Genomic DNA, 20,604 nt, shown 5'->3' with positions numbered 1-20,604 from the left:
TATAAAAAGAGATACAATACATAGTCATTTTATAAAGTTCTTTTTTTTAATATGCTGCTAGAAAATTTATAGGTATTTAATATTCACATTAATAAAAGCACAGTTTTGTTTAGTTCTTTAAAACTGGTAAGAAAAGAACTCCTGTATACCTAAAATATACAAACAAAACCTTAGAGCTATATTAGCCTCTTTTGCACAATACTGAAGTATTTGTTGATCTCCAAGAATAATAACTGGAGGTTAGTGATATTTCCCAGTGGCTAGAGTACTTGCCTAATGTCCATGTAGCATGTTACCAGGTCCAACCTCCAGTAACACACACACAAAAGAAGAATCTTTAAAAAGTTACCCTTCATCCTACAGAATTACAATGGAAAATTATCCTTTCCAAATAAGGAAGTAAACCACAACATTAATTAAGCACATTGAAAAAAATAGGTGCAGAGTAGACTTTGCTGTATTTTAAAGGCAAGTGTCTAATGATATAAAAGCAAGGTGGAAAGAAGCCTTGGTTCCAAGTTCCAAGCAAATTTACAAATTGTAAGCATCCTTGTTAATTAAGTTTATGATTCACAGAAGAGAGGCACAGGCACCAGGCGGTCGTGTTGCTTGCCTTTAATCCTAGCACTCAGGAGGCAGAGGCAGGAGATTCTCTGTGAATTCAATGCCAGCCTGGTCTACAGAGTGAGCTCTAGGACAGCTGGGTCTTTACAGAGAAAACAGATGGGGGTAGGGAGAGTCAAGGGCTATAACTCTTAAGTAACTTACTTAAACTTGTCTCTATGGACTGATAATTCAGAAAATAAAACATATTTATATATTGTAAAGATGACAAAACAGAATCCAGTTTGTAAACATGGATATGTAACTTTTTTTTTTTTTGTATGTCCAGAGGCTTGAATCTAGGGCCTGTGGATACTAGGCAGGTGCCCTACCATTAACTAATCACCACTGCTTTTTGTGTTTGTTAATGTTAAGTTACCCCTGCTGACCTTGACCTTAGTATGTAGACCAGGCAGACCCTGAACTTGCAATCCTTTTGTCTTAGCCTCCAGAGTAGCTGAGATTACGGGGGTGACCCAGCTTTATCATTTAATTTTATTATATTTTATTATTCTTTTTCTATTATTGTATGATGTGTGAATGTACGTGTGTGTGCACATGAAGTTATGTGTGTGAGTGGAGGCATATGCTCAGTATTGATATGGGTGAAGAGGACAACCCTAGCTGTTTGTCCTCACCTTCTACTTTGTGTAAGACCTGTCTCTTGTTCTCACTGCCAGCACTGGGTTAGCTGGCCTGCAGACTCAAGGATTTCTATCTCTGCCTCTCATCTTACTGTAGAACCTGTGGGATTGCAGTCTTGCATTATTGCACCAGACTTTTATGTGGGTTCTGGGGAGTCAAATTCAGATCCTTATACTTGTGCTTGAACCACAGAGCCATCTCCCCAGTCCTGTGACAGAGAAGGCAGCAGGTCCATAGTGTCATAGCAGAGAGGTGCTATGGAAGAGTTTTCTATGCTGTTGGTTTCTGTTGCTGTCTCTACAACTTCATTTTGAAATAAATTGCCTAATTGCAGCATGCCTTTATAGCCAGCTTTCTTGTTGTGGCTGTCTAATTTTAATCCTTTGTATTTTGTTCTTCAGCTCTGAAAATTTCTTGGCTATTATTTTTTTTAATATTTTTGGTATTCAGTATTTGGTATTTGGTATTAGAATCCTTGAATATTTTCTTCTGTATGTATCTGCCCCCTGCTCCCTTTTTGAGAGAGGGTCTTGTCGTATAGGTTAAGATGACCTCAAACTTAGGATTTTCTGCCTGCCTCAGCCTCCTGAATGCCAAAGGGCAGGCGTGTAAGACCACACCAGTCTGCCAGTGCTCTCACCTGATTCATTCAGTTTCTCCTTACGGCATATTTGGATTCTTTTTTTTTTTTTTCATGTTTGCTTCTTGGTTTGGGTTTGGCTCTTTTGTTTTCATGTGGTTCGGTTTTGTTTTTTGTTTATTCAAGTCAGGGTTTCTCTGTGTTGCCCTGGCTATCTTGAAACTCCTTCTGTAGATCAGGCTGGCCTCGAACTCTGGGACCTGCCTGCTTCTACTTCCCAAGAGCTGGGATTAAAAGCATGTACTGCTGCCACCATCCAGCTCACGTCCTCCTTATAAGTGTTCCTTTATATTTATTTTAAAGTTCTCTTATTTGCACATTTTAAGTAGTGACTCAGATTGTTAGTGACCTCAATACTAGTTATTTTTACATGTTTGAATTTTTTTTCAGACTCCTCTTTTGTGTCTCTTTTCTGAGACAAGGTCTCACTGTGTAGACTAGACTAGCCACAGTCTTCCTGCTTCAGCCTCTTAAACTGCACAATTACAGGCGTATGTCATCATCATACAGCTGCAGATTCCTTTTGAGTTTTTCCTCACTTTTATATATGCCTTTATGCCGTGCATACTCAAAGAGGCTAGCATGCTCCCCCAGTCTCCGAGGAAACCTTATTGAAACTTTGTAAATAGCTAAGGCCTGAAGCATAAGTTTCGTTTTGCCAATTTTTAAGTAGGTCACTGGAGACTTGTACTTTTTTTCCCACTTGTAGCTGATGTTGTCATCTTTCTTTCTTTTAAATATTTATTTATTTTGTTTTATGTGGATGAATATTTTGCCTGCCTGCACAGAGTATGTACCACATCTGTGCTTGGTGTGATGGATCCCTTGGAACTTGAGTTACAGACAGTTGTGAGCTGCCATGTGGGTCCTGGGAATTGAACCCAGGTCCTCTAGAGGAGCAGCCTCTTAACAGATGAGCTGTCTCTCCTGTTCCTGTCATCTAACCTTCTTACTTCCTTTTTTTGAGAAGGATCTATTCCCCAGATGTACTTTGTCCAAGTTCTTCATCCTTCTGTAGATAAAGCATTTCGGTCCTATTACCTAGCTGAGCATCCCCAGTCCTCCATCCAGTTCCCAGTCTACAGCTCAGTAATCCACTGGCTTACTTTCCACCTGCCATCAGAAATGTCTGCTCTGTTTCTTGGCGCATTTATCTTCTTTGGGAACAGAGATGTCTTGGTAATCTTTGTGTACCTCCTCACAGAATTGTAATACTCTTCTTCCTGTTGTTTGCTGTCTCTGTTGCATTCTATTATTTTTCTCTTATTCCTTAATTTTATTTTCTGCATCATACACCATATCAGTAGGTAATCAGTCATTCTGGGGTTCCAGTTTCAAGCTTATGTTCGCTTGCATCTGTATTGATAGAATATCTATAGAGAAAGGTTTGGGGGTGGATTTTTAAATGTACATAATTATACAAACCTTTTAAATTTTTTCTTTCAATACTATGTTTGAGGCCATATGTAAATCTACAACTGCTTCTAGCTGCTACAGAGTATTGCTTTGTATGCTTGAAAGTCTTGAAAATACCATGTTTTATCATATTTTCATATGGTAATAGTTACTTAAGCAAATGCAGACTTTTTCTTATTGCAAATAGCCTATGATAGATAGCAAGAATGTGTACTGATGTATAGATATATGCAAAAGTTTCTCTAAAGATGTTAGGTATATGCATATTTGACTATTATTGACATATTATTCTTTGGGAATGTATACAATAATTATATTGTTTTTAAACTTTCTTTCTTCTTTTCCTTTCTTCCTTCCTTCCTTTCTTCCTTTCTTTCTTCCTTTCTTCCTTCCTCCCTCCCTCCCACCCTCCCTCCCTCCCTCCCTCCCTCCCTCCCTTCTTTCTTTCTTTCTTTCTTTCTTTCTTTCCTTTTTTCTTTCTCTTTTGAGACAGGAGCTTCTGTCTCTGTTTGTTACCCAGGCTAGCCTTTATCTCAGAATCCTTCTGTTTCAGCCTCCTGAGTACTGAGATTACAGGCATGTGCTACCATGCTCCACCTAAAACATTTGTGTGTGTCAGAGAGAGAGGGAGAGGGAGGGGGAGGGGGAGAGGGAGGAGAGGGAGAGAGGAGAGAAAGTGTCTGTCTGTCTGTCTGTCTGTCTGTGCGTTTGTGCGTGGTGTGTGGGTATGAGTGTTCCTGGGACATGATGTACATGTAGAAGTTAGAGAATAACTTTGGGAGTCTCCTTCTGCTGTAAGCTTAAAGGGTGGAACTCAGGTCATCAGGTTTGCTCAGCAGACACCTTTACCCTCACCGGTAATCTCACTGGTCCTAAAACATCTTTTAAGTAATAATTAACCCATCTTGTGAATAGACACGAGAGTATGCCAAACTCACGAGAGCACCTAATGAGCATCTGAGATGAACATAGTACTTCCATATCTCAAAGTTATTCCAAGGATTAAATGAAGTACAACAATAGTTTTTATGCTTGTTTGCTTTTTTTTCCATAGTAGGAGTCAGAAATCTGGGGCTTTAGAGATGGCTTAGTGGGTAAACTGCTCACTGCACAGCATGAGGACCATTACTGGTCAAGCTGAGCAACCTGAGTTCTGAACCCCCAGCACCCATGTAAAAGCAGGTGCATCTATAGTCTGTCACTGGGGGAGTGCAGACAGGTGGCTCCCAGAGTGTTTACTGGCCATCCAGGAGAGCTGCAGTGGTAGGCTCCTTGTTCAGTGAGAGACAATGCCTCAAAAATTAAGGTGAAGAATGATAGAAGAAGACACTGACTTTTGCCTCCACGTACACACACACATGCTCGCACACTTGACCACACAGTAAGGAACAGAAATCCATAACATAAAAAAAAAAAGTGAGTCCTTAAGCAATTTGAAATACCATTGTTTGGTGGACAGCAGCTGTGAAGTTCCCCTGAAACACCTCTTTAGAATTCTTGGGTAACAGTATGAAAACCCATTAACACATTTAATTGTTTTTTAGAGGAGTTATTAATTCCTTATGCTGCATTTTTTTATTCCTCTATTATCATTTTATAAAGTTTTAAGAAATAGTGATATTTTTTCAGAATAAGTCTTCTAAGTGCAGTGAATCTGTAGGCGCTCGATCCCCTAAGTCCTCAGTGGAATTTCCATCTCCCTCCTACCACCTCTTTACGGTAAGTGTAAGGGAGATACTGTTGGCATTCCTGTTGCATGTCAGCTGGCACTGGGCCTTGAGAAATAAAGCCGAGAACCCTAGTCTCCAGTTTTAGTACTGTGCTTTCACCTCAGGTCACAGAGTGGGTTGTGTGTGTCCCTATCTGCTCGTGTTGCTTGGGAGCCATCACAGTTACGGAAAGAGCACATATGTTTGTAGCTATGGTTGTCTCTTCCATCTCTTTCTTTAACATTCATTCACGTTGGTTTCTTCTGTCTATTTCTGCTCCATACTTCCAGTTTGACTTTTATTTGGAATTATCAATTAACCTAAGTTTAATGTCTTGACTGTTTGTTTTTCAGTGATCAGGAACCTCCTTATTCAATGATTACATTACATGAAATGGCAGAAACAGGTATTTTAATTTTTTTATTTTTAATACTTCCTGATGAAATAATAGCAATGAAAAATGTATGGCCACCTTTTTAAAGATAAAGATCTCAAAAGTGCCCATATGTAACATAGAAAAGGTCCTGACTATATAGAAATTTCCTGTAAAATTGTAATAGGTACCATATATCACATCCTCAATATTGAACTGCATGTCTCAGTGATGGTTGTATCTCATTTGAAATTAGGAGATAAGAAAATTTATTTTTATTGATGGGTCTTTTGACTGTACTTGTCTTTGAATGGGAAGGATAATTGTTTGTCTTGAGCATCCTACATATGTATCCTTCTAAAATAGAGCCAAATGCTGACTTTACTTAAGTCCTGTAGGACAAATGAGATGTTTAAACTATTTTAATCATAATCTGAGAATCAAGGCCATAGCTTAAATTTTCTCCAAATAAAGATGCCCTTGAGTCACCAGACACCTGTAACAGTTTTGGCTCCATCATGACTACTAGAGCTTTTTGACTATACCTGTGTCATCATCTAGTTTCTTAAAGCCACTGCATAAAGGCCAACGGTGTTTGTAAGTCCTTTTGTATTTTTTCATGTTTCCGAAGTAGTGACTCCATTACATAATCTTCTTAATTTACCCTTAGATGAAGGATGGTTGGATGTTGTCCAGTCTTTAATTAGAGTTATTCCATTGGAAGATCCATTGGGACCAGCTGTTATAACCTTGTTACTAGACGAATGTCCATTGCCCACTAAAGTAAGTTAAACTAATCTTCATGGAACTGTCATGAATAATGTCATCTGTGCACAGGACAGGTAGTCACTGAAGCAGTTTTGGTGTGCTCCATGTACTTGAGATCTGCTTTATTGAGTAGTAGCATGAACATTTTTTATTACTAATGAAGTGTTATATCTATCAATACATTTTAGTTTAATATTTTTAAATGTTTAAAGTAGAAACATTTGTTTCTACTTTCCATTTGCAAGGACAGTCTTCACTTGAAAACTAGAAGAAAATGAGCTGATTTTATCTGAGCAACTTCTTATAACAAAGATTTTCTATTTTGAGGAAAAGTGCTGTGCTGAAAGCCCTTGAGTCTCACTCAAGCACTTAGAAGTTTGCATAGCCTAGCTTATGCTCTAACTAGGATACAGATATTAAACTTTCATTGCTTTGCTCTCTACCTTCATCAGGCAGGCTGCTTCCATGCATACATTTTGCTTTGCTTTTTTTCTTTTTTCTTTTTTCTTCTTTGCTTGAGACAGGGTCTCGTTATATAGCCTTTCACAGTCATATAACTCACTTTGTAGACCAGGCTGTCCTTGAACTCATAGAAATCTGCCTGAGTGCTGGTATTAAAAACATGCACTATTAGCCAGGCGGTGGTGGCACACGCCTTTAATCCCAGCACTTGGGAGGCAGAGGCAGGCAGATCTCTGAGTTCGAGAGTTCGAGGCCAGCCTGGTCTACAGAGTGAGTTCCAGGACAGCCAGGGCTACACAGAGAAATCCTGTTTCGAAAAAACCAAAAAAAAAAAAAAAAAAAAAAAACCATGCACTATCACACCCATACTTTTTTAAAGTGTGGATTCTGATGCCTTTTATTTGTATGTTGAAGTTTCAGATATTCTATAATAGAAAAACAAGAATAGAGAGAAATATCTTTAGCCTAGTCATTATCAACTTGGTCATTACCTAGCTTAAAGCAGTTTTCATCTTTGATTTGCCTCAAAAATTCATGGGATTTGCTCTTGCTTGATACAGCTTCTGGTAAGCCAAGCATGGTACTAAATGCCCATAATCCCAGCACTCAGCAGGTAGAAGCAGGTATACCAGGAATCTATAGCAAGCCTTGGTGCTTTGGTTACATAGTAAGTTTAAAGTAGCCTGGACTAACAGAACTCTGTCTTAAAAGAAAAAAAAAAATGGGTATAGTGTCTTACGGCTGCAATCCCAGCATTTGGAAAGCTGACATAGAGGATTGAATGAGCTCAGGACCATCCTGGACTCTATGCCAGCCAGGGCTAGACTGAGCCTTGACTTGTGGTGGTGGTGGGGGTGATGGGGATACTTTTTAATTGTTTTAAGTCAAGGTCTCACTATGTGTGTTTGGTTTCTTTTTGAGGCAGGGTTTTGCTGTGTAACATAGCCTTATGTAACCCAGTTTAGCCTTAACTTTACATTCTTCATGCCTCAACCTCCTGAGTCCAGACATTTTAGGTATGTTCTACCATGACCAAGTTACTGTGCTTAATCTTTGAAATTTGAATGGGTTTAATCTGGTTAATGATTCAAGTATATATGTAGGTAGCTAGGTAGGTAGGTATTAAAATGGACTTGATGTTACATACCTATAATCCTAGAACTCTGGAGGCTGATGCAGGAGGATTGCCACAAGTTCAAGGCCAACCTGGGCTACATAGTACGTTCCAGGATAGCCTTGGTATATATGGCTACATGTGTGATTGTATATACCAAGACTTCATCTCAAAAAAAAAAAAAGTATGAAATATGCATTGGCTATAACTGGTACATTTTGGATGAAATTGAATCTGACATTGAGAAAACTTAAGGTTAATCAGACATTTCCCATTAATAATGATACCATTCTTTTCTCTCTCTCTCTCTCTCTCTCTCTCTCTCTCTCTCTCTCTCTCTCTCTCTTTTTCCGAGACAGGGTTTTCTCTGTATAACCCTGCTTGTCCTAGACACTCTGTAGACTAGGCTGGCCTTGAACTCAGAAATCTGCCTGCCTCTGCCTCCCAAGTGCTGGGATTAAAGACGTGCGCCACTACTACCCAGCTATGATACCATTCTTAATGAAATAATTTTATGAGATAATTCTAAGCTCATTGAATACCTTTTTATAGCTTTGTTTCCAGAAATTCTCTTGGGGAAATAACCTGCAGAATATATATTCATCAAATCTATTTGCAATTTTTTTTATAGGATGCACTCCAGAAATTGACCGAAATTCTTAATTTAAATGGAGAGGTAGCATGCCAGGACTCAGGCCACCCTGCCAAACATAGGAATACATCTGCAGTCCTGGGCTGCTTGGCCGAGAAACTAGCAGGTAACTCAAGCACATGCTTACTTGTTTGACATTCAGACATCTGTGCTGCAAACCATTGACCAAACCTGTTACAGCAGAAAGAAGAAAAGAAGCTGAATATGGTGGCACAAGCCTATAGCCACAGCACTTTAAGGCAAGAGGGTTAAGAGTTCAAGGCCAGCCCCCTTGAATAGTTAGTGTATGTTAGAGGCCAGCCAGAACTGTGGGAGACCGTTTTTCAAAACAAACAAAAAAGGAATGAATAGAAATGGACTAAAAGGAAGAAAATTACTTAAAAGACTCAGTTAAGTGCAATCTAATTTAGCTTTGTTGATTTTTCAGAGAAATTAAAGATAAATTTGTTGTATTGATTTGCTTAAAAGACGGGAAAGGCTACATTTAGAATAACAAATAATTATTATATGCATATCGAATAATGAATGTTGTCCACTTTAGGAATATTAACAGCAAATTACATGAAAATATCTCAGCTAGTTACTTTATATATAGTGGAAGAATAATGGATTCAAAATCAGAACCTGTGGGTGCTGGTCCATGCTGTCATGGCTCCCCAGGAACCCAACCTAGCTAGTCTCTTTATGGTAGACTCAGTTGCTAAGCTGTGAAACAGTGATGGTAGTAGGACCAGCCTGAGAGAGAAGGCCTAGGTAATGTGTGACAAAGAATGAAACTCAAGCAAAACAATTTGATTGTCAATTAGTTATTGATTTAAAATAGCATGACACTGTTAATCATTTCCAGTGTTTGCTGTGTTTGTTTAGGTCCTGCAAGCATAGGTTTACTTAGCCCAGGAATACTGGAATATTTGCTACAATGTCTGGTAAGTAAGACATCAAAGCTGATTATTCTCAGTCATATAGAATTGTATGTTTTTCTCAAATTATTAGCATAATCCCTGATGCAGAGGATAAGATCAGTTTTAAATTTTATGTACAGGTGTTTCCTGGGTGTATATTTAACACCTCCTATGTTTAGAGACAGAAAGAAGACATTCACATACACACACACACACACACACACACACATATATGGGGGTGTGGAGGAGGAATAGGAATTTATGAGTTACTCTAGTTTTAAATTTAGTTCTTAGATAGCTGCTAGGACTTTTGGACTTTTTGGGTGCCCTTACAATCTTCCAAATAATAATGGAGAACACCCCAGCATGTGCTCAAATCAAATGTGAGCCCCCCCCAACACACACACACCCTAGAAACCAAATTATAACATTCCAACAGCAGGCCAGGTTCCCAGTGATATGAATTTGTATTTGCCCACCTTTCCCTTTCCTGCTACCACAATTAAAACTGCCGTTAGTAGACTGTTGGATGTATCACCCATGAAGTCTGTGGTTTGTTGAAGCTGTCTTCCTATCACTCACAGCACTTGACTATAGTTTTGACTAGCCTGTGTTTTCTAGGTTATTTTTTTGCAAGCCTAGTAAGAATTGGCCTTTTAAAAAACTCTAGTCTAAGCTGGGTGGTGGTGACACACCTTTAGTTCCAGCACTTAGAAGGCAGAAGCTAGTAGATCTCTTGAGTTTAAGACCAGCCTGGTTTACACAGCCTGGAACTCCAGAGTGAAATCTAGGATAGCCAGAGCTACACAGAGAAATCCTGTCTTGAAAAAAAAACAAACCAACCAAACAAAAACTCCAAAAAGGACCCCATTTAGTCTAAAAGCCTGAATTTGTCCAGTTTATTGATGAATAAATTAGCGTATACAATATGTACTTAAAATAACTCTTACAATGAGTGAGAACTAGGAGATACAAAGTAGTACGACAATCATTTACCGTCACAGAGTTCACTATAGGTTAAAGAAATAGAACCATCCAAACAACAGTTAACTACTACTTTATGACAGGATGTGATCAAGAGCAAAATTACTTCCTCCAGGCTGAGTGCTATATGAGTTTTGAGAAGATGAAGAGGGATGGGGGTGATTGGGTGACAAGGGCCCTGTAGTAATCAAGAAAGAGACTTTCTGATGAAGGTGGGACTTACTTAGCTAGCTCCTGACACAAGGTTAAGATTAGGAGCTCACAGTGAGTTTGTTGGCTAAAGCAGCATAGATAGAAGCCTAGTCACGGAGTTATCTGATCAGAGAAGGCAGCATTCCCAGATAGGAGGACATGAACAGGGATATCCAGGTAGAAAGGTTTGAGGCTGGAAAAGCAGGCAGGAGGGTTAAGGATGTGGCAAGGATAAAGATGCTTTATAGTGGGGAGAACAGTGATTCTATGAGTTTTGCTGAACTTAGGCAGGCACCACAGAAATGTATTGGGGTTCCAGAACTCTCTGGAGGCTCCCAACATAGCTAGGAGAAAGCAAGAATGTGAGAAGAGAAGATACTAAATATGTAGGCCTTTAAGTGCGAACTTACATGCTGTAAACTCAAATATAAGTCAAGAGCACTTGTCACTCTCCTGTCATCACAAGCACCTGTAGAATTTCCTGCAGGAACTAGATTATAACTAAGATGTGCTGGTCCTGGTGGCAGCTGACTTCAGTTCTAGCACTGGGAGGCAGAGGCAGGTGGATCATTTTAAGTTTCAGGCCAGCCTGGTCTACATAGCAAGTTCCAGGACAACCAGAGCTACATAATAGATGCTGTCTCAAAAAAACAAACAAAAACTAAGATGTTCATTGATAATGTCATTATTTATAAATCTGGGGCTTTCCATTATTTCTTTTGAGGGTTCTAAAGGTCATTTTTAGATAAAATTCTAGTTTTCTTTTTTGGCTTGTTTTAATGAATGTAAGCATCAATGGTATTTTAGTTAACAAAACCCTAATACAATGAAATATCCACTGCTGAAATATCCATATCTACCAATTAATGACTTTGAAAAAAACCAGATCGACTCTTATCTTGATTCTCCGTTAGCCAAATGGCCAACTGAGAGTTTGAATAAGAGCGAGTTTTCTGCTGTTCCAAATATATAGACTGCCATGTATTAAATAGAACATGAAATTGATACCTTACTGCCTCTGCTGGGGATAACTTTTGTTTTTATCTTTTGTTGTCTTTCAGAAGCTACAGTCCCACCCCACAGTCATGCTTTTTGCACTGATTGCACTGGAAAAGTTTGCCCAGACAAGTAGGTATAGTGACTTCTTGCACTAATAATCTTCGTTGGTTATAAAAAAGTGAGCTTGCACTTTGAACTCTATCAAGTGTACACGCATTCTGGTTTTAAGACCAGCAAAGTATATCAGGACCAAAACCAAAGATTGTTCTCAGCTAAGATTCCAAGCATGGTGATTATTATTACTTTCATAACTAAAACTTTACTGATGAGGGTTGGAGAGAGGGCTTAACAGTTAGGAGCACTTGCTGTGCAATCATGAAGACCTGAGTTTGTATCCTAGCACTTAGTAAGAAGCCAGGCATTCCATGCATACCTGTAACCTCCGCTCTGAGGCAGACAAAGAGAAGACGATTGCTCAGGCTGGCTGGCTTCTAGCCCAGTCAAGAAAATGCAAGCCCCCAGTTCAAGGAGTGATCCTGCCAAAGGAATTGTGGAAATTGATAGACGAGGACACACAGTGCCCTCTTCTGGCTTCCATGCCTCACATGTGTGCATGTATTCACACAGGCATAAACATGTATGTAAACCACAGGCACACAAAATTTTAAATGATGACTTTAGAGAGTTGATTAAGAGCTCTTTCGGAGACCGGAGTTTGGTTCCCAGCACCAACATTGTTGAGCACCTCACAACCACCTGTAACTCCAGCTTCAGGGATCTGACACCCTTTTCTGGCCTCTACAGCCACTCAGACACACATGGCATACACATACAGAGACTTACATGCATACACATAAATAAAAAATTTTAAGCTGTATGTTATGATGCATGCCTTTAATACTAGGGCTCAGAATACAAAGGCAAGTGGCTCTCTAAGTTCGAGGTCAGCCTGGTCTATATACTGAGTTTGAGGACAGCCAGAGCTACATAGAGAGACTGTGTCTTGAAAACAAAACAAAATAATAATAATAATAACAACAACAACAACTAAATCTTTTAAAAATAGCATTAAGATTGCCAGAAAGTAGCTACAGTTCTTTGGCTATGTTATTCCTAGAAGAAAGCATTGGTAGAAATTTAATCCCCAAATTCTCTGTTGTTTCCCTCACTCCGTACCACCACTAATCCTCATCCTCCCCTTTCATTGTTATTTAAATATCTCATGTTTCCAAACAGGTGAAAATAAATTGACTATCTCTGAATCCAGTATTAGTGACCGACTGGTCACATTGGAGCTGTGGGCTGATGATCCTGATTATCTGAAACGTCAAGTTGGCTTCTGTGCCCAGTGGAGCTTAGACAATCTCTGTAAGTGGGGTTGTCCTTATTAAAACTGGTTCCTACTTCCATATATAATATTTTTATTTTATTTATGTTGAGCTGGTGGGGGTGTGCATGTATGTAGAGGTTAGAGAACATATTTCAGGAGTTGGTTCCCTTTTTCCACCATGTGGGTTCCAGGTCATCAGACAAGTGCCCTTACCTGCTGAGCCATCTTGCCAGCCAAAATCTGTTTACATTTCTAAATCCCTGTCTTCAGTAGGCTCATAAGCTTCTTACTAAGCTTTTCTATACCCTATCAGAAAAGTATCCTAGGCACCTTTCAGATGAGAGTTAACTGGAATGCTTCTAATTTTGCATTCTCAGGTTCATAGACCTTTAACTATATAGCTCTGTCTAAGACCTTTCTAACACACATTTTCCTTACTGCCCTCCAACTAGGTTCTGTTAGCTCCAGCTCTGGCCCTGTTCATACTTGTACTTTCTTCTCTGTCTTTTCTTTTTATGTGTGTTTATGTAGTGTTTTTATTGTCATGTTACAAAGTGACAGAAACAACCTAATGGGAAGAATGACTTATTCCAGTTCATAGTTTCAGAGGTCTCAGTGGCAGGAAGGAAGAAGAATCAGGGAGGCAAGAAAATAAAAAGGACAGAATATCTTTTTTTTTTTATTATTTAATTTAAATTTCAGTGCTAGGGATAGAGTCTAGAACCTTGCTCATGCTAGGAACCATTCTACCACTGGCTCATACTCCCAACCCATTTACCTTCTTTGTCCTCGCTTCTACCTCAAATGGTCTTTAAACCCAAATTAATTCTTACTTAGACTGTGGCAGTTATTTTTAACTTTTTCTCTTTTTCTCCTCCAAGGGCTATTAGAACACAAACCACATTGCTTTATGATTGCCTATCTCTAGTGCTAACTCAGTTGAACACATAATGTCTAATTCTTGCTCTGACATGGAATATAGCCTTTATAGTGCTAGCTAAAGAGTAATTTGAGTAAATGCAATTTGGAAGCTAGGCATGATAACACATAGCTGTAATTTCAGCATTTGAGAGGCAAAGGCAAGAGACAGTAGTTCAAGGTCATTCTCAACTACATAGTGAGTTTAACTAAGCTATGTTCGATCCTGGCTCAAAAACCAAAACCAACTAATGGTCTGGGTATGGCGGTTCACATTTAATCCAGTACTGGGAGATGGAGGCAGGTAGACTTCTGTCAGTTTGAGAATGACCTGGTCTATATGGCAAACTGTAGTCCAGTCAGGGCTACAGAGTGAGACCTGTAATTTGGATTTTGCTTTGCAAACTATAATAGATACAGGGACTAAAAACACTGCACTCAAAGTGCTGCCCTTTTTTTGGCATTTGCTTAATCCATGTAACAGCAAAGCTCAGATGCTAGGCTCTACCAGTTTTTCATTCCCTGACAAGTATGGCAGCTAGAGATGACAGTAATTTTTTCCCTTCTTCCAAACCATTACAGCCTTTCCTAGGAAACATGACCACTTTTTCTTTTGCAGTTTTAAAAGAAGGTAGACAACTAACCTACGAGAAAGTGGACTTGAATAACATTAGGGCCATGCTGAACAGCAATGATGTCAGCGAGTACTTGAAGATCTCACCTCACGGCTTGGAGGTAAAGCTTTCACAGACCTTCTGAGGGCTAAAATTACTTTGTTCCCACTTTTCATGCCCTGTTTCAGAACAAAAGCACTGTCTAACAGAATAGGCAGAAACTTTTCTTATACCCAAAAAGTGATTAGAGGTAAAAGTAGTAGGGATAGAGAATGCTTCCAGATGTTATCCACTCTTCCCTCTCACATGTTACTGCTTCTGCTGTAGCACTGCAGTGCCTGTTGACTAGTTTACTTATGTCTGGATTGTTGGTTTGTAATGCTCACTATTGCTAAATAAATGTTCTACTACTGATTTACAGTCCTAGCTAAGTATATTTGTTTTTAAACCTTTAAAAAAAAAACCTTTATGTATATGGATGTTTTGCCTGCATGTATGTCTATGTACCATTTGCTTGCCTGGTGCCTGTGGAGGCTGGAGGAAGACATAGATTCCCTGGATCTGGAGTTACAGGAGTTTGTGAGCCACCATATTGGTGCTAGGAATCAAACCCATGACCTTTGGAAGAGTAGCTAGTGCTCTTGACTGCTGAGACAGCTCTCTAGCTCTAATCTGTTTTTAACCTTTGCCATTTTATTTAACTAAAAGTACAAAGACACATGTTTCCCAAAGAAGCCACTCCTTTTGTAAATGCCTATGTGGACAACTGTATTAGACCTAGTGATTTCCTTTCTCTTGTTGAATATTGCCAACTTTAAAATTCAGGTTGGTGGAAATATACAGGTGCACATATAGGAAAGTACCATAGGTCTTAGCATTTCAGGATTGAAGTACAGTTTGAACAGTGGTTCAAATAATTATATGTATGTATGATTATATTGCCAAATGATTATATGTATGTGCCCTGTCTTTACCCTTTTCCATCTTTATCTGATGAAGGCAATGTTTGTGCATTTGTAAACATTCTGATCTCAAAGCAAGACCTCTTAAGAACTGAAAAAAAAAAAAAAGCCAGGAACTTTGACTACTTATACTTACAGTCATCATGAAATTCTATATTGAAATAATAATAGAGTTGTTTCACTCAGTCTTATGCTTTTATAAATCACTGAAGATGGACAGTGCTGTCCCACCAGGAGCTTAAATAAGGAAAACTCCGTCCATCCTTCCCTATGCCAGTTACTTGGTGGTCTTCAGGTACTGATGGATTGATTTGTACTCCTTGGTTCTGCCAGGCTCGATGTGACGCCTCCTCCTTTGAGAGTGTACGCTGCACTTTTTGTGTGGACACTGGGGTGTGGTACTACGAAGTAACAGTGGTCACTTCTGGTGTCATGCAGATTGGCTGGGCTACTCGAGACAGCAAGTTTCTGAACCATGTAAGTACCTGGGGGTCATTCAAAGAAAGCAGCAGCAGCTTGCTTCTGTTGGATGGGTTAGAGATACTCAATCAGATATGCTTATATTTCAAATAGGTTTGCTCAGTAACTAGGTGGTGCCAGATTCCTGACTGTCCCATTTAAAATGGGAAGCAAATGGAAATGCCCCTCAGCCTCTGGGTTTTTCCCTTGAATTTTAGGTTCATCTTAATTTCCTACCTAGTGGTTTGTCTTTATGGCTCTCCTGTAGTCCTGACCATATCTGGGACCCAGTTATCACATTGTGACAACAGATGATTTTTTTTGTTTCTTTTTTCTTTTCTTTTTTTTTTTTTTTTTTTTGTGTGTGTGTGTGTTTTGTTTTGTTTGTTTTTTTGAGACAGGGTTTCTCAGTATAGCCCTGGCTGTCCTGAAACTTTATCTATAGGTTAGACTGGCTTTGAATTCAAAGATCCACCTGCCTCTGCCTTCCGAGTGCAGAGATAAAGGTGTGTACTACCACTGCTAGGCTGGCAACAGATGATTTTTATCTTGAGATTAAGCTTTGGAAACCTTGTAGAGGGCCAGAAAGATTCCTGAGTAGCTAAGAGTGCTTCCCAATCATCCCAGAGGACCTGAATTTGGTTCCTACTATCCACATAGACTGCTAACAATCACTCGTAACTTCATCTCCAGGAGACCCAACAGCCCTTTCTTGCCTCGGTGGACTCCACACACATGTGGCACACACACACATACACACACACACTAGTGGACACATAAATAAAAATTTAAATGCGTCTTTAAAAAAAGGAGCCTTGTACAAATTCTCTTTCCATAGCATTGACTATTGACTCACTTTTCTCATTGACTCTTACCTTGTAACTAATAGGCACATTTACTTTTTTTTTTCTTTTCTTTCGTTTTTTAAAGATTTATTTATTCATTTAGTGTCTGAGTACACTGTTGCTGTCTTCAGACACACCAGAAGAGAACATCAGATCCCATTTCAGATGGTTGTGAACCACCATGTGGTTGCTGGGAATTGAACTCAGGACCTCTGGAAGAGCAGTCAGTGCTCTTAACCGCTGTGCCATCTCTCCAGCCCCACATTTACTTTCAGTATTTATTTTTTGTTTTAGAAAGTGCTGAAGTAAAAGGAAGTCTGGGATACCACTGAGTTTGGGAGTGTGACAGGTCCTTCCTTCAGATGTATCGGTTCCTTTTTGGAGATAAAGTCTTGCTAACCTAGATCATTATATGGCCCAAACCTCAAACTCATGGTGCTCCTCCTACTCCAGCCTCCCAAGTGCAGGGATTATAGGCTTGTATCACCACATCTGTCCAGATATACCTTTCAACACCTAAACTAATTGATTTTCTTCTGTTGGTCAAATTACAAGATATCTGAGCTTCCTTTTTTGAGGAAACATCAGATGGCAGTGATGCTGGTGCAGCAGGAAGGGTCCTCAGTCCTTGGGAGGCCTAGCTAGCTTCCTCGAAGGATTTAGCAACTAAGGTTGAGTCATGGTTGAGGCCATAGGGCTTTTGGAGGTAAAGCTAAAGACAAGGAGTGAATCCCTATCAGCAGGGTGGGTATGGTCAAGAACGTGAATGTTTAGTCCTAGAAGAGATCTACGTGTTCTCCCTGCCCATTAAGGAATCTGACTTTTCCTGGGCACATCTCTAAAGGATAAGGTTCTAAAGGTCTTGCCAGTGCAGAAGCAGACTTGGGCTGGACAGTGGACCAGGTTCAAGGCTTTTGTCACTATTGGGAACTATACTGGGCCATATGGCTCTTAAGTGCTTTAAGCAGGTACCCACTGCCATCGGAGGGGCCAGCATCTTAGCCAAGTTCTGTCTTCCCTGTGTGGAGAGGCTACTGTGGGAACAAAGTTGGCAAGCTCCCATGAAAAGTGGCTCCACTGTGGCTCAGTACTGATATATGTCTCATCTAGGGCAGAGGCACTGACATCATCTCTGTTCCTGTCCCAGAGCCACATTTGATGCCCTCTCCAAGACCTCTAGAAAGAGACTATTCACCAAGTCTCCTTATCAGGAATTCACTGACCATCTTGTGAAAACCCACAACAGAGTCCCCATTCAGAAGACCCAGTCTTCAGCTTTGGCTTCTACATAGGGTTTTTAATACCAGAAAAATTAAGTGAAATAAGTCTAGGGGGAAAAAAGCTGTTTGAAATCAATTCAGCTTTGTCCAGGAATATTTTTTAAAACTCCTAGACTAGGAAGAGAATAGTTATAAGAGGGCTAATAGGCAAGGCAGGGCAGGTCTGAACTCTTGCTTGTTGGATTCCAATCTGCTGGTGTTTTTCTTTGGGAACCTGTAATGTTTGCAAGCTAGAGATTGTTTTTAACTGCTGTGTAGTCAGAAGTTACTAAGTTTGGAGACCATCTCCATTGTCTAGTTTCTAATACTAATTTATCAATTATATGAATACTGGCTGCCTGTTCCAAATAGAATCTTAAAAGTGATTTTTTTTTAAACATTAAGAAAAATGATCTTGAAGGCTGAAGACGTGGTTCAAAGCTTAAGAGCACTTTTGCTCTTCCAGAGGTCCTGAGTTCAATTCCCAGCAACGACATGGTGGTTCACAACCATGTGTAATAAGATCTGGTGCCCTCTTCTGGCATGCAGGCATATATGCAGGCAGAATGATATATACATAATAAATAAATAAATCTTTAAAAAATAATAATAATCTTGAGCCAAATATGGTAATGCACACCTTTAATCCCAGTACTGGCAGAGGCAGGCAGATCTCTGAGTCTACAGAGTGATTTCTAGGAAAGCCAGGGATAAACAGAGAAGCCCTGTCTTATAAAAACAAACAAGCAGTAACAGTAGCAATAATAATCTTGAGCTAGGCATAATGATGAAAATCTCTCAGCCTAAGCTACATTACAAGACCCTGTCTCAAAAAAACAAAAAAGAAAAATAAACAAACAACCTGCATTTGAGTCTGTCATCTCATTTCTACAACCCTTTTTTTAGGTAGTTTTTTTTTTCCCCCACATACACATTTCTAAAATGAGAAAAACTGGGACTGAGAAAGGAAATAAAGAATAAATCTTGGGAATTCAGTGTCATTCCTATTTTACAACAGATCTTTACTTTCTTCCTAAAAAATGAGGAGAATCTGGAAGGGTTATTCAGTCTCTTCATTTGAAAATGATAAAGTAATCTACAACTAAAGAAAACAGGGATGGTAACATGGAGGTACCTTCTCTCTATATTTTTCTATTGGAATTTTCTAGCAGTCACACTAATAACAAAGATAGTTACCTTTTTTTTTTTATGATCAGTGAAGCTTGTGGCTAAAACTATAAGTTGTAGCTATTTGGCACCTGAAGTTAAGATTAAAAAGAATGTTTTCTTGCCCTTTAAATTGTAATAGACTTCTCTCTTCTCTTCTCTTCCCTTCCCTCCTCTCCCCTCCCCTCCCTCCCGCCCTCCCTCCTTCCTTCCCTCCCTCTGTCCATCCCTCTCTCTCTCATCCTCTCTCTCCTCTCTCCTCTCTCTCCCCACCCCCGTGTCTGTGTGTGTCTGTGTGTGTCTGTGTCTGTATGGTTTTGTGTATGGGTGTGTATGTGCGTATTAGTTTGTGTACATTCTTGCTGGTACATTTGGAGGCCAGAGGAAGACATCTATCGGGCTTCCTGTAGCTGGAGTTCAAGTCACCCAACGTGGTTGCTGGAAACCAAACTCAGATCTTCTGCCATAGAAAGAAGCACTCTTGAACCTTAGCCACCTCTCTAGCCCCAGTTTTGCCTCTTTTTTTTTTTTTTAAGAGATAGTTATTTTCCCTGATTCAAGAACTAATTGAGTTCCTATTAGAAAAATGTTGAGGTCAAATAGGATAGTTTTTTTTCAAATGTAAGTTTTTTGTTTCCATGGTATTATTCTGTAATTATTAATCTTTCACTTGTATAGACAGCCTGCAGTTTTAAGGCATAAGTCATTCTATGGATACACCTGTTTAAAAATATTTGAAGTCTCTTTGCAGTGCCTTTATTTTAACTCTTAGTTCATGGGTTTCAATCTCAAGGAGATAAAGTGTTGGACTCAAATATGGAGCATTAAAATGAGAAGCTTCAGGATAGTTCTTAGGTCACCTACCTAAGATAGTTCGGTATAGTCTTGTTTTATGGTACTTTTTTGATGGAGAATTTTAAGGACTGAAGGTATAGATTGACTAAAATATCTTTTGTCTTTGATGAGCATCCAATGTGATAGGTCTTTTGCATGCTCTTCAATTTAAACATGAGAAAAAAAGCATGATGGTGTATGCCTTTAATTCCAGCTCTGGGGAGGCAGAGGCAAATGAATCTCTGTGAATTTGAAGCAAGCCAGATCTAGACATTGAGTTTCAGACCAGGCAGGGATACATAGTGACTCATAGTAGTGTCAGGAGGAAGAAAGAACAGTGGCCTGTGTTTCTCTCTCTCTCCCTCCCCCCTCCCTGTGTGTGTGTGTGTGTGTGTGTGTATGCGTGTGTCTGTCTGTGTGTGTGTCTGTGTGTACATGCATGGTGTGTGTGTCTGTGTATGTCTGTATGTCTGTGTGGAGAGCTATGGAGTGCTAGGCAGACAGAGTAACACATGTCTATAATATCAGAACCTGGGAGGTGGAAGTTTTAAGAATCAGAAATTCAAAGTTAGCCTTGCTACATTGTAGCCGTGAAAAGTTAATCAGCTCTGAGCTTCAGTTCTTGCCACCAGCCAGAGTTTTCTGGATTTGGGAATTAAAACACACACACACACACACACACACACACACACACAGAGAGAGAGAGAGAGAGAGAGAGAGAGAGAGAGAGAGAGAGAGAGAGAGAGAGAGAGAGAGA

General features: G+C 39.5%; 1 protein-coding gene across 1 annotated transcript in view; it reads left to right on the top strand.

Annotated features, from left to right (window-relative positions):
• Positions 1 to 20,604, top strand: part of Rspry1 (ring finger and SPRY domain containing 1) — a 53,193-nt gene that overhangs the window by 15,805 nt on the left and 16,784 nt on the right. Inside the window, exons 3-10 of the mRNA XM_028770407.1 lie at positions 5,367 to 5,419; positions 6,057 to 6,169; positions 8,362 to 8,488; positions 9,250 to 9,308; positions 11,522 to 11,588; positions 12,696 to 12,827; positions 14,327 to 14,442; positions 15,617 to 15,760. Of these exons, the coding sequence (XP_028626240.1) occupies positions 5,367 to 5,419; positions 6,057 to 6,169; positions 8,362 to 8,488; positions 9,250 to 9,308; positions 11,522 to 11,588; positions 12,696 to 12,827; positions 14,327 to 14,442; positions 15,617 to 15,760 (811 nt within the window). The remainder of the gene's footprint in view (positions 1 to 5,366; positions 5,420 to 6,056; positions 6,170 to 8,361; positions 8,489 to 9,249; positions 9,309 to 11,521; positions 11,589 to 12,695; positions 12,828 to 14,326; positions 14,443 to 15,616; positions 15,761 to 20,604) is intronic.

The sequence above is a fragment of the Grammomys surdaster genome, unplaced genomic scaffold, assembly GCF_004785775.1.
Source record: "Grammomys surdaster isolate TR1022 unplaced genomic scaffold, NIH_TR_1.0 201, whole genome shotgun sequence".
In the NCBI taxonomy this organism is placed as follows: Eukaryota; Metazoa; Chordata; class Mammalia; order Rodentia; family Muridae; genus Grammomys; species Grammomys surdaster.
The sequence above is the reverse complement of the archived record's forward strand: the minus strand, read 5'-3'. Positions and strand labels throughout refer to the sequence as shown.